At 44.8% G+C, this 16,469-nt stretch overlaps 3 protein-coding genes across 3 annotated transcripts in view; 1 reads left to right on the top strand and 2 right to left on the bottom strand.

Moving 5' to 3' along the window:
• Positions 1 to 2,995: 2,995 nt before the first annotated feature.
• T265_09643 (hypothetical protein) lies at positions 2,996 to 3,949 on the bottom strand (the record flags this gene model as incomplete). Its single annotated transcript, XM_009175773.1, has 1 exon — positions 2,996 to 3,949. One exon carries the CDS (start codon positions 3,947 to 3,949, stop codon positions 2,996 to 2,998), a length of 954 nt encoding a protein of 317 aa, XP_009174037.1.
• A 5,698-nt stretch (positions 3,950 to 9,647) lies between these two features.
• T265_14913 (hypothetical protein) lies at positions 9,648 to 11,443 on the top strand (the record flags this gene model as incomplete). Its single annotated transcript, XM_009175781.1, has 2 exons — positions 9,648 to 10,001; positions 11,036 to 11,443. Coding segments are annotated over 2 exons (762 nt in total), but the record flags the coding sequence as incomplete, so codon positions are not given.
• Positions 11,444 to 12,051: 608 nt separating this feature from the next.
• The window catches only part of T265_09644 (hypothetical protein), a gene marked incomplete at both ends in the record, with an annotated part of 12,126 nt that continues 7,708 nt past the window's right edge, over positions 12,052 to 16,469 (bottom strand). Inside the window, one exon of the mRNA XM_009175774.1 lies at positions 12,052 to 12,334. Coding sequence (XP_009174038.1) covers positions 12,052 to 12,334 — 283 coding nt within the window. The remainder of the gene's footprint in view (positions 12,335 to 16,469) is intronic.

The raw sequence follows: 16,469 nt of genomic DNA on the forward strand, positions 1-16,469 counted from the left end.
AAAACTGTTCAATTTGGGTTCAAGTAGAACATGAGGTTGACGGAAACTCGGGGACTGCGCCTACCCGATGAGTCCCAAGAGGGGCGAAAACGGTCGTGGGCTGTCGAAGAGTTTCCAGCAACCTTGTGAGTAGTTTTCTTTATGATGAAAACGCATTAGTTGTTTGCTGTGAAAGTCGACAGCGAACTTGACTAAAACTCTGGTCACGGAAAGGACGAAATTGCGTCTCTGTTTGTCAATTTTGGTGTAGGAAACAACAAGTCAGTAGATAGTTATGAAGTCGGCTCTACTGCAAACACTTATATAGCTGCTTTACCATGATAGTGTCAGGAATTTGGCGAGTTCAGACCAAATAATCATGCGCCACGGTGTGGGGAAAAGTAAATACCATTCTGGAAGTGCACCTTCAGTGACCGATTTGGGAATCTGTTCCGGAGTGAAGATTGGGGGCACCTAGTTTATTGTTAGTGTACAGGAGGGGCTTCCAGTCACACTGACCAACCGACACTAAATATATGCTTCATTACAAGCCTCGTGTAAACATTAGTATTGAGCAGACTCAGCCTGAACGTCCCTTTGCTGGATGACACACCTTTCGACAACGATGGAATTTCCCCATGGCTCAGTCGCATCCGTCTGCATTGTTGGCATACTTAACAAGAGTAAAAGTAACCACACTGAAAGAGTTGACATTCATTAAACCCGTTTCTGAAAAACTAGGCTATGTTTTCGAGAAATACACTCATTTCCAAATCAATTTGGTTTTCACGAGATACCAAACTGAATCTCTTGTTTATGATATTCTATATTTTCCATATTTTCTACACCGTCTACTTCACTTATCCCATTTTTCAACAAACCCATATGCATTAGTTATTTGTGTTTAAATAGGAAAAAAAAATTATCTTGGGGTCGAAATATAAACCAGGGACACGAACATTTTTTGGCACGGCTTGAAAATGTCAGCTCGATTACCGCTAAATTAACCTAATTGAAGGAGTGTTTCTTTCAAGCACAGCATGCTCCTTTATACTCTGTCCTTGATGTTTAGATTTAAATTAAATTCTAACCTGGCGAGGATAAGGTGAGAATCCAACGGTACTCTCTGTACTAACTCTTGCTGGTCTCTGGCTGCCATCTATTTACCCAAAGACGCACTGGGGTGCCTGGTCTTATCGGTTTCTTTGGCCGGGGTTGGACGTTTGCTGTTCTGTGATTGTATCACCGCCTTTCGTAAGCACATAGTAGGATCTTGGTAGTGTGAGGAGATTTGGGATTTTTGTGGGATTTCGTCCTGTAAGTGAAGCCAATCTATGCTGAAAAGCCGAGAAGCACTGTACAGCTGTTTCATTCTTATTGGGAGTCAGCAGCAGTGCGCATCTCACGAAACTCCGAAGAGTCTCGAACCCGCGACCTCCCGGTTAGTAGTTTGAACACTTAACCGTTCGGCCACGAGTGGCCAAACGGTACCTAGACCTATCGGATAAACGCACCTCTACAAGTCTAACTGTTTTTTCACTCTCCCTATTACCTTAAGTGTAAATCTAGGCACCTCTGAACCAAGTAAACTCAACCGGTCTCATCGCATCCACCTTTTTTCCGGGGAGTTCGATGTTTGTCCCTGTTGATACTTTCCAATTAGGTTTTATTCAGCACTACTTACAAAGTCAACAGAAACTCACAACAGACTACTAGCAATTTTCCCCTAATTTGCTAACAAGAATTTTGCTCCAGCTAAAACATATGTCGACATTTGTGTAGTATATTCATTTGGAGTGTATAACAAACGTGTTAAATTTCCTTCCTGAACATCAGATTAACTCGTAAGCGCATATTTATCGCTAGATCTGTATATAATGGTGTTCAAGTAGAAAATGGGATTCCCTGAAACCCCTTGTCTGAGCATTGGATGCTCAGACTTCCACCAAATCTATAAGTAATATTGGAGAACAAGTATCAGTCCCCCTCGGCTGTATCCGTCATTTTGTTGACATATACATTCCACGCCAAAGACACACTTTTCATCGGTTTTCTTTTCCTGGAATTGATTGAGGAAGGCTATCTTACTGTGGTCAGAGCCCTCGGATAATTTGAATGTATAACAAACGTTTTAAATTTCCTTCCTGAACATCAGATTAACTCGTAAGCGCATATTTATCGCTAGATCTGTATATAATGGTGTTCAAGTAGAAAATGGGATTCATTGAAACCCCTTGTCTAAGCATTGGATGCTCAGACTTCCACCAAATCTATAAGTAATATTGGAGAACAAGTATCAGTCCCCCTCGGCTGTATCCGTCATTTTGTTGACATATACATTCCACGCCAAAGACACACTTTTCATCGGTTTTCTTTTCCTGGAATTGATTGAGGAAGGCTATCTTACTGTGGTCAGAGCCCTCGGAAACGTCTATGGATGCGGTATAGCTTCGAGGGCGAACCAAGCTTATCATGTAATCAGCAAGCAATTGGACGCATGTTCAAACTTTGCACGGAGAATCCTGAGTAATTCCAACACCCTTTTATTGTGGTACACTGCTGTAAAAGTACACTACCCATATCTTGGTATGAACTTTCGCGGACGATAACTGCCAATCTTTACAACAGCATAATCCAATATATTGTCCGAGAGTTAGTTTCAATTAGTGTCTGACTTATCTCCGCAGTTTCTTTCCTCCGCTACTGACACCAAGTCTTTGCATCAAATCTTCTGTTAATGTAAAAAATGGGGTGTGTGTAGTTGACCCCTTCTTGACCTGACCTAATAGGGAGAACCAAACGTTCCGGAACGTCTGGTGTCTTTCCACTCGGTAGTGTTTTAGTTAGACCATCGTTGTAAATTCCCTCAGCATTCAACGCATGCGAATAGAAGTCTGAGGTGAAATGAGAAAACCAAGCCTACGGGAGATTTCCTGAGGTTCAGTGTAGAATTCAGACGAAAAAAGCTTGGCTCAGAAGGCCTACATAGTGGCGCTGAACAAGGAAATGAATATTTTTACTCTGTACAGTTTGGGATGCTTACTTTGATCAGTATCGGCTCCTTTTCTAGCGAAAGCAGATGTTTCGTAAATGAGGGTTTTTCCAAATTCACAATTTTACTGGTTTCGTAATGGGATTTGGGACGTGTTCGCTCGCCAGGATGACGTTTAGAATCCTTGCGGGTCACAGTAGGCGCTTCTGTTAGTTTCCTTTCTCTTGGTTCAGTAATATTCACAGTTTTACGTCTAGCAGAGGGCGCCGTATGACGTTGTGCAGTCTTACTATCATCATCTATTTGCTGAGTCATGGATGTGTGAACTTGGCCAAAATACACACCCGGAGAAGTGTTGGCACGTGACTTGAGGTCCTGAGTTAGGTCGGGTCGGCTAGGTATAACGGATCTTGTTGGTGCTGTACCAAATTTGGGCAACGATGTGTGATGCCGCCCTCTCTGATATAATGGTTGGGAGCAAACTGTGGCCAAGGTGATCGACCCGGTTACTGGTCTACGATAAATTGGAGTGCCCTCACGAAACCCAGTGCAAACAGAAATTGCGGACTGATTTAGTTCGTAAGATGCATTTGGCTGGGCTTCTGCAGATTGCAACGAATCACCCGGTGTGTGACTGGTCAATTTTTTCATTAGTGCTCCATCCGATAAAGAGTTGGGGAAGTTATTCTGTCGGGTTATACGTGAAGCAGAAGAATTTGTAGATGGACTCCGACCTCTGCTCAACAGACCGTCTCTAGCTCGACTGGGTGTGTCACAAATCAGTTGTGTACGTCCTTCCAGTGTGGAGGATCTTCTCAGTGGACCGGAACACATGCCTAGTTGGGAGGACGGACGATCGCTAAACACGGTCCTTCGACTGCGTGTCAATCCTGCACTTGCCCCCATGGTTGGATGCAATTTCACTGTCGCATATGAAATGCTCTGTTGGGAAGTTCCACGATGTTGACCAGGTAGCATGGTCTACCTGAACAAACAATGCGAAGATCGCTAATTTGGGGCAAAACTGCTGGCTAGGGTACCAGCGATGGGAACATCATCAGCATCTCACATGTCACGATATTCCAAAAAATAAACAGAAATCCACGTTTTGAACTGATTAAATCCACAGAGTAAAGCATCTGTAAGCCAGTCGGTGTTCCTCCTATGATGTCTACTTTGTACCCCGTTTATGTATCGTGTGTGTAACGTGACAAATGAATGTTAACAGACCGAGTCATTTGATTGGCTGGTTCGGTATGCGGTGCATAGCTAATCAGTGCGGCAAGATTGGCTTGATGATGACACACACACACACACAATGACATTGCGTAACTGATGTTTTGTAAGGATGAGCAGAAGACAGTTAGGTGAACCTTATCTGACGCCGCTTTTCCGAATCAAGAACAAAAGGACTGGGCTTTTGCATGTCAACAGCCCACTTCAGCTGTGGATGGATCTCCGACTGGAAACGACCATCGTCGATGAAGCCTATGTATGAAATTAAAAAAAAAAGCGAATGAGAATGATTTTTTCTTCCCAGCACGCCATCCTAGGGTTACATAAAATGTATGCTTCATACAAAGTGTGGTGTAAATCGCCTCATAAACCAATGGGTCATCCTCAGCACACATGTAAAGTTTGATAAAAAGATATGGCTGTTTTTGAAAACCCCAACCAAAAAGTTGTCCAGTGGGTTTCAAGTGTGTCACGCTACCTGACTGGGAATTCCTGACTGGCGGGTCAATCGATCGTCACAACCAGTACAGTTACTGGGTTGTCGTTCGACTAGTCGCGCACTCCAATCACATCGCTCAAATGTGAACACGTTCGCCTGTTCAGACGTGAAAATTCAGATGCGTCTAACATGCGTTGGTGGAGTAGTGGTTACACGCTCGCCTCGCATGTCAGATGTCCGGGGTTCAAATCTCGGCACGGCCATCGGATATGCACTGCTGATGAGCTCTAATGAGAGCGAAACTGGGGTCCGGTGACTCCCTTTGATGTGGACTCACCGGAATTATTACACCAGAACAGGAGGACGACCGTTCAAGCTGGAGTGGTGTGACTATGAACAAAATACCTATCCTGCAAAACCCCAAAATTGTTTCTGAAAAGTTGAGAGTTTGTGTCCACCAACCGAGCGTCCAGAGACGCAATTCAGGGTAGGATAAAACTCTCCGGAACGAGAATGATTTGACCTTGATGAAGACTGAAAATTGTGACCACAATGATGTCGTGTTAGCCCGTGAAATAATCAGCTGACAGTTTATCATTTCCATCTAACTCTATCTGGTTCTCAGTTTTAGACCTGTCATTGTGGGAAGCCGAGTTGTAGTCAGAGTGAAAAGTGGGTAAAAAGACCGACGAACATCACACATTTTAAAGTTTACGCAAGCCCTAACATCGTTCGATTATCCATTTGCCCGTAAGTGGTTTCGCGATTTGCACATGTACCAACAGGGTGACTGAAGTAAATGGAAAAGCGAAAAAACGAAAGCAGTGTAATCAAGCAGCGATGCATGACGCGTGTCCGTAATTGTTCGCTGCAGAGGGATACGCTGTTTGGAAAACACGGTTTTTAACGGAAGGCAATTTCAAATTTCTGTAAAAATCATGATCTTTGCAATGTATCCCTTAGATAGTAGCACCATCACCAAAAGTTCACGAATATGTTGACCATCCCACAAAACAACGCCAGGCTGTATCGTGCTTTGCGCTAGACACACTGAGTGTTTCGTTCACTTGGGTGTGTAAGCTCGATGTTTCTATGAGCGTGCGTGAAGCAACCTGTTCTTTAGTCAGTCGTTTGTTTTTTAGTCAGTCCGCCTCAAAGCTGGTCTTGAAAGACGTAGGTCACGCCTGAAACCAAACCTTCTGGACGAGGCTCATCACACCATCGTTTAGAGAGCGACTGCCATGGCACTGCTTCGTAAACATTATACTATGACGACCCTACGAGAGACTCAACTCTATTCGCAAACTATCCCACTAAACCGAATTTATTTGAGTACAGCTATTAAGTTATGCCGCCAGCATCAATGAACTCTTGAAATGGACTTGGCTCTGCCGTATATCTAGCTTTCGATAAGTACAAAACGCCATGTCATAGCTGCTGACTAATGGAGCCATACAAACAGTGATTTGTTGGTGGTCCAATATCGGACTCCACATGGTAACCATATCGATAAATTTCTAACAGTCACCGCTGTTTTTCTAGGCAGAAACACGTTTCAGTCCAAAGCCGTTTTGCCCAGTGATTTTCATTCATTCTGAAGAAACATAGGTTCACAGCGACCCAACCGTCGGAGGTTTACAATCACAATATAATTTTACCATGTTGCGCTGGTTTACTGTAACACTATTGAATAGGTGAACCACTTCTTCAGATGGAGTGAAAATTTTCATCCGACGAAACCCAGATACTGATGAGTCTTTTTTCAGGCACTGGGCGCTGGAGCGTGTCAGCGTTCTGAATTAAAATGTCCCCGAAGCGCAACGAGGACCCCGAGATGGTCGAAATACGCTTGACTTGATTCTGACGCGAGACAAATAAAACAGGAGCATCATAAACGGGATCAGTCACTCCGTGGATTGTTGATGAATTCACCAAAACCTTCGAATCAGTTAGCAAAGATGCTTCCACCCAGGCCTAATAGTCCAGCCGAAAACGCCGACTACCCTGACGGCGTTCGAAAACGATGTAGAGACCTTTTTTCCACAGTCCTATTCAAGCTCTACTTAACCACCTGCGCAGTATCTCTCCTCTTTTGAAAAGGTATGATACCAATTCAATATTGGTTGGATGGTTTGTATACAGTTCGAAGCGTTTCCTGACCAAAACACTGCTGCGCGAATCGATCGTCCGTATGCTGCTTTTACCCATGATTATACCTTGCTTTCGCGTTGTGAGGCGGCATTTCAGCGGCTTTTGGAGTGTTTAGTTTAACATCTTTTCGTGGCACTACAAAACACAGGACAGTTTCTCTCCTGTCCAGTTCCTTTCCCTTTGATTAAGGGCAGTATCGTGACATCCTTGTCGTCCTGTATGATGCCTATCAGGAAGGTCTGATTCCTGAAATCAACTTCTGAACGCCCGGAACCTACTGCTCCACCAAAAGCTCAACTGGAAAGCCGGCAAGCATCCAGGCCAGTCAATCATTCAATCAATTCAGCAAAACCTGATGAGTGTTCTCTGCGCCACAGAAGCACGACCGAATGTGATCAGCATTCAGGCTTTTCACAGAGGCACGATCGATGTTGATGGGTGATCACTAACGCCTATCAGACAGCCTGGATCAATGTCAGAAAGTCCCCTTTAAATAGCGTGGGGCCGTTGTAACTTTTGCGCTCTCACACACTCTCTTGCTCGGAATACAGCTGTTGTGTTCCCTGGTTCGGTTGGAGGGAGAGAAATGGGTCGTTTATCTTCAGTTTTCGTGAGCTTGTGAAGCTTCAACAGTAGGTTTTGGGGCAACTAAGTTAAGTTTTCATCAAGGCACTCTTTACAATGGTTATGTTAGGCATACGGCTCGATTTACTCCTTAGGTCTCATGTATCATTCGTTTTCAGCTCGCGCATGAGTTCAGTGAGGTTGCTGTTCGAAAGTTTTAGACAGAGAACCTTGATGGGTTCCACAGCACTCTTCCGCTCAGCCATGTATGAAGTCACATTGCCGTTTCCTTCAACTCAATACTTTCGAGCTGATTTCCTCACCCAGATTGTCTCCAGTACAACTACAGTCGATTGTCGTCCAGTGACTCCCACTGAGTCTCTTGGACAACATTTGCCGAGTTTCAGTTGTTTGGCATCCAGCCTATGATGTGGTCGCCTCTAGATGATGCGCACCTTCGCTTGTGCCAAAGGATGGTCCGTGTCGAATTCACTACCATGCACCGCTTTGCTAAGAAGAATATCCCTGAAGTCTCTTGAAGGGCAACGACCCAGTGGAATCTTGAATGACCTGTCCTCGCAATGGTACTTGCATGTCTGCAGCTGCCGACTATCATTTTCCAGATCAGAAACACACCATTCGCACTAGGAAATCGAAGACATTATTTTATTGACGGTTCCGTTTTGCTTGCGCAGTGTTGACATTGCCATTGTTTGAGCCTAGACATTATCATTCATCATCTGTGTCGGACCTATTCCGTGTTCACACCGGTTCATGTCGTGCTCCCCACCTCACGAACCTAGTCACTTGACTGCCTGATGTCGTGACCTTGACTGTCTGGTGTTTCTTAGCATCCTAGTCTGTATGTATGTATGTAGTCTGTATGTAACAAGCGACCGTTGATTCCCGTTCCGGCTCCAGCGTCTTCTTCCCCATATCCCTTGTGTGCGCAGATAGGTCTGTTTTATTGCCGCTGCTATTACGAGTGCAGAACATCTGACCACATATCGTTGGCTGTTAAATCTTGAGCATTAAGGTTTATCCGCTATTTTATTAGTGAACATTCAAAAAAAGTGGAAACACTTCGCTTCCACCCGCAATACGAACTACCACTGTCTTGACTTTCTGGATAAATCGAAATTTCCAAGAATTGAGCGATGTCCTTAGGAGAAATGCACTATACTTGTTTTTAGAGGGAGGGGTGAAGTCATTAAGATTGCCCTTTTGTCCCCGTTTTATGTACTACCTATGCGCAGAGACGTATGGAGCTACCAAGTACAGTCATAAACTGCACTTCCTATTGATTACTTCCTACTCACTTAGGTGTTTCCGTTAGCTGGCCACACATTTCGGTGGCTTTGCGTACAGTTGCCTCCCTTTAAAGGAACCGTCTGTGAGTTAGTCTCCTCCGGAATGGAATTTGCTATTCAAATGCATGTCCATGGTGCAACCAAAGCAGTCTGTCCTGACAAGTGGTTTCCATCCATCACAGTTGACTGTTCCATCGTAACCGTCGGCTTAGCGTACCCGATTCTTCACCTTTAATCGCAACTGGGTGACTGCTCCTATGGTTCCTAATTCACTTGTGACTTGCACCGCGATGTTATTTTTAAGCATATTGCTTCATGTAGCTTCCAGGAGACATGACATATTCAGCAAACCTGAATCTAACGAGTGCTCTAGTTGTCACTGATGGTCCTTCTCGCTAGACACAGAATACTTTCTGTGATCTTGTAACTTCCATGGGTTTAATCATGTATGACACACGGTTGGGCCCGACTTAACGGTTTCCGTTAAAGGTTTTTTATCCAGAGTGGACGAGTTCGCCAATCTGTTTAGGGACACGCAGTTAGTGCTGAGTTCTTCCCAACATTAACCATCACACTTCAGACATCCGTAACGATGTTTGCCTGTAGCCATCACGGTCATTTCTTAGTCATGACAGGAAGCATGTACCTATTAGCAAGGGACTTATTGGAATCTATTGAGGTCAACGGTTGCAAGTTTTTCCGTACGAATGTTCTTCATCAGTTCACCTAAAGGTGTGTGGTGAAGTATGCGTCAAAATATGTATAAGTTGATGGAACCACTCGATGATTATGTCAATCCATAGGTGAGCGTCTTTTATCTTCTGTATGATTGTCTCCAAAAAGAACAATCGGAACCGGGGACGCGGTAGCGGTAGAGTTATTTCTGTCATTAACCCACTGTGCACGTGGAACACTTGAGTCTCGAACACAACAGTCTACCTTATCAACCCAAATCGGTTGACTTGCTCTGTTCCAGACGGACACAACTTCAGAATCAGGAGGTTCTCAAAGTGTCACTTACCTACTAACCGATGACAGTGAACATACAGATGATTCCAATCTGTATTTCTCGCCCGATCGCGGAAATGTGGTGTTTGCTTCGGCCTCGGACACTTGGGGCTTCCGGCCTTCAGACTTTGTGGAAACTTGGTCAAAGCGTTTGGACGTCTCGGTCGAAAGACTTTTTGAAGTGATTTGGGGCGACTTCTACATCAGCCGCGGAGGTGGAGGTGATGGGGGCAAATGTTTTTTCAAACCTGGTGCGCACAAAAACAGGAAGAAACCGGTGTTCGTACAGTTAGTACTGGAACCACTGTGGCAAACATATCAGGTACGTCGATAGTGTTGACCGCTGTTTTGAGTGGAATCCTCAAGTTGATTTGTTTTTCTGATTTAACGCCACAGGTCATGTCGAACGCCACAATACCGCGCATTAACAGTTTTTTATGGTTTGATAATATGTGAACCAGCTAAGAATGGGTTATGGATTCAGTTGAGTATAGTCATAGAGCCGCATAACACTAAAAGTTCAGAGACCTTTGTTTGACCGAGACGCTTGTTTCATTCACTGGCGACCTTGTAAGTAGATTTCGAATTCCCCGTTTTGAGCCGTCTTCAATTATCCTTATCAGTCCTATAAGCTATCCGTTACCTGCCAATTAATCAAACTGCTACAGGTGGAACCATTTTTACTTGCAACGGTTTGTGGCTTTTGTTGTCGCTGATGATGATGGTGATACCGAGGTATTTGTGTCGAAAGTCAAACACTGTCCAGCTGACAGTCTACCAAACTATTCTGAGTCCCTAATCGGTTCCAACCACTTTCCAATCGATTGAAAAGTTAGAAGGCCATCCACGTTTTCATCCCGAGAAGTGGCACTTGCCAACCTGCATAGGCTCCGCGCGGTTCGCCACTAAGCTTCTGGGTTTTATTGAGAAAACTACACACCAGTAGCATGCTTTCAGCATGAACACCAGCCACTAACAATGTATTTTTCATCGTTCGTCGTGATATACTATTTTATGCTCTGTATTAGGGATTCAGATAGTAAGCTGTCTCTTCTCACGTTTCCCGCTTAAGTACAGTAGACAGCTTACTGCCACCTTTCCATCTCTTGGAGCCTCCCTCAAGGGTTTGACATAGATGGAGATCGAAAGAAAGTATCATTTCAGCTTGTTATATCCGTCCTTCGTTGGATATCAGAATTCTAAGTAATTACTGTCCTGGCAAGAGTCCGCTGAAAATGTTCTGGGTTCCAGTTCACTTCCACCAACTCGTATTCCGCGCCAATTCTTACCATGCTTGCAGGAAAACTATTAGCCGTCCTTTTAAGCAGTCTCACGTGTCTAATTTGTTTGCTTCAGAAACTAGTTATTGACGATTGTCCCAAAGATGTGTCTGCTATGGCCAGTAAGCTTGGCGTACAGTTGGATGCACGTGCTATCCGGAATACTGACTCTCGAGGTGTCCTCCGTGCTCTCCTAATGGCCTGGCTTCCGCTGGGGCACAACCTGCTCCAAACCGTTACCGAGGTTTGCCCCAGCCCACTGAATGCCGTATCAGCGGACCGGGCAGTACACATGCTGTACGGAGATGTTGCTCTACACGGTTCCGTACAACCTACCGGTTCAGTTTCCAAGACTAGCAAGACGGGAACTTGTCCTGTTCAAGTGTATCAGACTTCACGACTGACGTTGGATTCGACGTATGCCACATCCGGCGCCAGTCTCGGTAGGTTTCTTTGTTTCGTATGGCTTCATAGGACGTTCAACGTGAGTTTGTGTTATCTGAAGGTTACAAACATAGTGTTAAGTAATCTCAGCTCCTTCTGTTGTTAATTAAGTTTGACACTCTTTTGTCTCATTGCACTGCTTCGTAATAGATGCAAACCCACTCCAGAGCTGATCTATACACGAAGCTCTGTGTTCTCACGCTTGTGGTTGAGGTTTTTACACTAAAGTGGAAGAAGTTACGAAACACAACTGAAGGTAGGATATGAAGAAAACGTCAAACTTCGGTTAAACAGATGAATTCTGATTTTCTGTAACTGCTCAGAGGGACGACCTGGAAAGTTCGACATTCTAAATGACAGCTATCAAAACTCGCTCCAATATATACGGCAACTGCAGTCGGTGGAAGCAGTGAGTAAACGTCAGCCTGGCTAAAATCGGTAGTCACTGGTAAGACTGGTGCGAGTTTGGCAAGTCACGTTGCGCCGATTGATGGCTATCCGGTCTCACGACACTCAATGCATGCGTGGCTTTCCGTTCTTCCCTGTAAAGTAGTGTTATATGGGAACAAGATGATTTAATTTTTCTCCTTCATGTCGTCCAGCAAACTCAAACGGGATTTATGTGATTAAACTGAGTCGAAATGTGTGTCAGCACATCATCATTGTCAGCTGTAGTAACCACGTAGTTGTCGTACAGTGGTTTAAGCTGCCACAGTTTCGTTCATTGATGATTCGGGGAGGTGGGGTAGGTAATTGCGCATTTGAGGCGGGAGCTGATAAATTAGTGCATAAATACAGCACTGTATGTGAACTGTTAAGTGGGGGGATTGGGAAGGGAGCTATGCATTGAAGGCAATGGCTTGGATGCATTAGTGCAAGCACATCGGCATCTACGAACTGCGCATTAATAACGTGTTGGTATTGTGCTATTCTGAAACCGTCGAAAGTGAAAACTCTTATTCCAGCACCTAACACTATCGTGTCTTGTCAACCAGTCTGCGTGCGGACCCCGTCAGCGACTGTGAGCTTAGATTTCATTAACCAGCTTCCGCTCCGGATATTTGTTTCACGTATGTTTAATATAGCGTAACAAACATTGTCAAGCTCCTACCCTTCCCAGATGAACCAATCCTTGCAGTTTTCCTACAACTGACAAGCTTAAAATTCAACCACCAGATTCCGCTCCGGATACAAATTCAGTCGACTCGATTGCCGACAGCATCACGGAGTTCCATTATGACCCTGATGCGGGCCTAACCTTCGATTCGTGGTTCAGACGCTACGAAGATGTTTTCAGAGTCAAACTGAAGCTCAAACGTGATACCCGAATAGTACGCTTATTGCTCAGAAAGTTTGGCACAACGGAACACACACGGTATTCCAACTTTATCCTGCATAAGAACACGCGAGACCTCAGTTTTGACAAAACCGTGCCGCAGCTGTCGGTGTCGAAGAAAGTTTGGAACATTTCGAAAGAGACTTATCGGGATATTGCGTGTAGCAGCGTGTAGCAGCGGAAGACAGACCTCCGAACCGATCGGATAGCCGGACAATTTTGGTCTTTTGATACTGAAAATGTGTGAAAGTTGGTCGCAGTAAAGATCGTAAGACCGGTGATCTTTCCTCACCCTGCATCCTGTCCGCAAGCGGCACAAGAAACATATTTTCAGCAGTTAACAGTTGAAGCCAACCCTGATTTTATGCTTATACCTGAAAAAATGTGAGAAAACCTAAAATCAGATGAGGAAGTCAATGGGAACTAAGCAAGGTGGTTATTCTGACTGCTTGTAGGGAACGTCTGTCTACCCGTGTGCAGCGAGTTGTTGAATACATACAGTCACTCTCCCAATCATCGGGAAAACGTCCGCACCATCATCCTCATCATTGACGGCAACATCGGGCAAGAACACCGTTGCTTCACAGCAATATGACCATGTCAGTTTATTTGAATAAAGTTGTGTAATGGAAGAACAAAAAATGAGATGGGGCGGGAATCTAGGTTTAGTTGGTTACACCCCCGAAACTCAGTCAGACCATTTGGATAGAAATTGACAGCATGAATACGACTGACGTCAGTCGGCCGCCATCTCTTTCAGGATCTACATCAAAGCACGGAGAGGGTAGTGTGGACATCATCCTGGAAGGCAGACAATGGTAACAGCACCCGAAATCGTTGTAGCCTCCTTGATTCCATCCTACGTTATATATTATCTCTGCCTCAAGGCATTTGTCACTGCAAATTAAGCACGGGAAACAACACTCCGCCCGACATGGTTGATACACGGTTCAGCTTACTCAGCTTGCAGTGATGGATGAATTTTTTGCGTAAAGTACTGTCTGATTAATCAGAATCCCGCTTCTTGATCACCTCGTATTCAATTCGCTGAGTTCAGCTATGGTTCTGAGACATTAGCAGTCAAGGGCCCGAGGATGTCTTAAATCCTCTGACCTAAGTAGCCAGGATAGCACCTTGGTTAAAAATGAAGCGGAGATGATCGCAGCTGTCGGTGTCGAAGAAAGTTTGGAACATTTCGAAAGAGACTTATCGGGATATTGCGTGTAGCAGCGTGTAGCAGCGGAAGACAGACCTCCGAACCGATCGGATAGCCGGACAATTTTGGTCTTTTGATACTGAAAATGTGTGAAAGTTGGTCGCAGTAAAGATCGTAAGACCGGTGATCTTTCCTCACCCTGCATCCTGTCCGCAAGCGGCACAAGAAACATATTTTCAGCAGTTAACAGTTGAAGCCAACCCTGATTTTATGCTTATACCTGAAAAAATGTGAGAAAACCTAAAATCAGATGAGGAAGTCAATGGGAACTAAGCAAGGTGGTTATTCTGACTGCTTGTAGGGAACGTCTGTCTACCCGTGTGCAGCGAGTTGTTGAATACATACAGTCACTCTCCCAATCATCGGGAAAACGTCCGCACCATCATCCTCATCATTGACGGCAACATCGGGCAAGAACACCGTTGCTTCACAGCAATATGACCATGTCAGTTTATTTGAATAAAGTTGTGTAATGGAAGAACAAAAAATGAGATGGGGCGGGAATCTAGGTTTAGTTGGTTACACCCCCGAAACTCAGTCAGACCATTTGGATAGAAATTGACAGCATGAATACGACTGACGTCAGTCGGCCGCCATCTCTTTCAGGATCTACATCAAAGCACGGAGAGGGTAGTGTGGACATCATCCTGGAAGGCAGACAATGGTAACAGCACCCGAAATCGTTGTAGCCTCCTTGATTCCATCCTACGTTATATATTATCTCTGCCTCAAGGCATTTGTCACTGCAAATTAAGCACGGGAAACAACACTCCGCCCGACATGGTTGATACACGGTTCAGCTTACTCAGCTTGCAGTGATGGATGAATTTTTTGCGTAAAGTACTGTCTGATTAATCAGAATCCCGCTTCTTGATCACCTCGTATTCAATTCGCTGAGTTCAGCTATGGTTCTGAGACATTAGCAGTCAAGGGCCCGAGGATGTCTTAAATCCTCTGACCTAAGTAGCCAGGATAGCACCTTGGTTAAAAATGAAGCGGAGATGATAGCAGGACTGTCCTTCTAGTTGAGTTGATAGAACAATAGAGACAGAGAGTAAAATTCCAAATCACATCGTTGCGCAACCAATTCGTGCTGTTCTTGCATTGAAAACGAGTAAGTTCCCATATTTCAACTTGCTTTCTAGGAGTCCACGTCATGTAGTTGAACTTACGGGTTCCTGAATTCTACTGCTGTATTTCAAAATGCATATTGTTATTTCCGTTGGCCTATGTGGCTGACAGCGTGTAGATAGTCTTCGTGTAGAAGTAAAAAAGTGACTATCTTGTGATTTCCGTTTAATCCTGCATGTCGAAGCAGATTTCACGGATTTATTAGTTCTGTTTGCTGAAGTGGCCGCAAAAGCTTCCTCATCAATCAAGGTGACAGCATCGAAGCGTTGTCACGGGGCAGAGTGGAGCGTAGCGGTGTACCAGCGAGTATACATTGAGCACGCGTGTTATTATACGTGCTATCGGACGGGGCTGACCTTCGATCACGATTGATTGCCCGGTGGAGTGGTTCCATTGATTGGTCTTTTGTAATCAGCCCTGAGAATTCGGCAACCACTGCTGCGTGCTCGAGTGACCTATGTTCTTGACCTCTCTTGCTTTCACTTCGTCATCTATGTTGATTTGATTTATTAGTGACAAATCTTCAGTAGTGAAACTCGAGTCTCATGAATGATGTTTGACTGCACCAACTGACTATAACCGCGAAATAGTGATGAGCAGGTTGGATTTGTTTAGAATGGCGAAGCACGCGTGCAGCGACCTTAAAAGTGCCTTGCGCTACAGTGGGTCAGACAGAGCAGCTGAATCCCGGGTTAGGGTTTGTTCTAACGCTACCTGAGTTGCAAAAATGTCGTCCCGTCCACTCTTGCGCCGTGAATGACACTCATCTTTGGAATTAGATTTGTGCAAATACATCTTTTTGGATCGTCCACAACCCGATCGCTGTGCCGAGTGCTGACAGGAAACTCAACTTACGCGACAAATCCAAATCACATGTTGCTGTCACGTGCACGCACAGATGTGTTTAATCACACAACTGCGCTGATGTAACAGGAGCCGGCTGCGACATCGTGCAGCCAGTGCACACCGAAAGACAACCACTTGACTTCGCCGCCATTTTCAGGATGAAGGCGATTCAATGTCATATGATGTGCCAACCGACAGTTGCTGCTACTGCAAAGCCCTTGAACACTTGGTGGGAAAAAGTAGCACGCAGTTGAAGGTTACATTGAGAGCTTGTAGCTACCCTTTCGCCACACATGACTGTACAGGTCACCGACACTCGCTGGATTACGAGATCCGTCTTTTTTTCTTACACTTACAAATCACGCCACAGAATCGTGACTCACTTGACTACACAGCTCACAGTCAAGCCCTTGATCCCGAGACTCGTCTTCCTTTCCCTACACGTACAAATCATGACACATAAGAGTGACTCATCTGACATCGACTGTCTACCGTCCGATGAGGTAGCAACAAGTCATGTTCTGACACCCACACACA

The sequence above is a fragment of the Opisthorchis viverrini genome (assembly GCF_000715545.1).
Source record: "Opisthorchis viverrini unplaced genomic scaffold opera_v5_291, whole genome shotgun sequence".
Lineage (NCBI taxonomy): Eukaryota > Metazoa > Platyhelminthes > Trematoda > Opisthorchiida > Opisthorchiidae > Opisthorchis > Opisthorchis viverrini.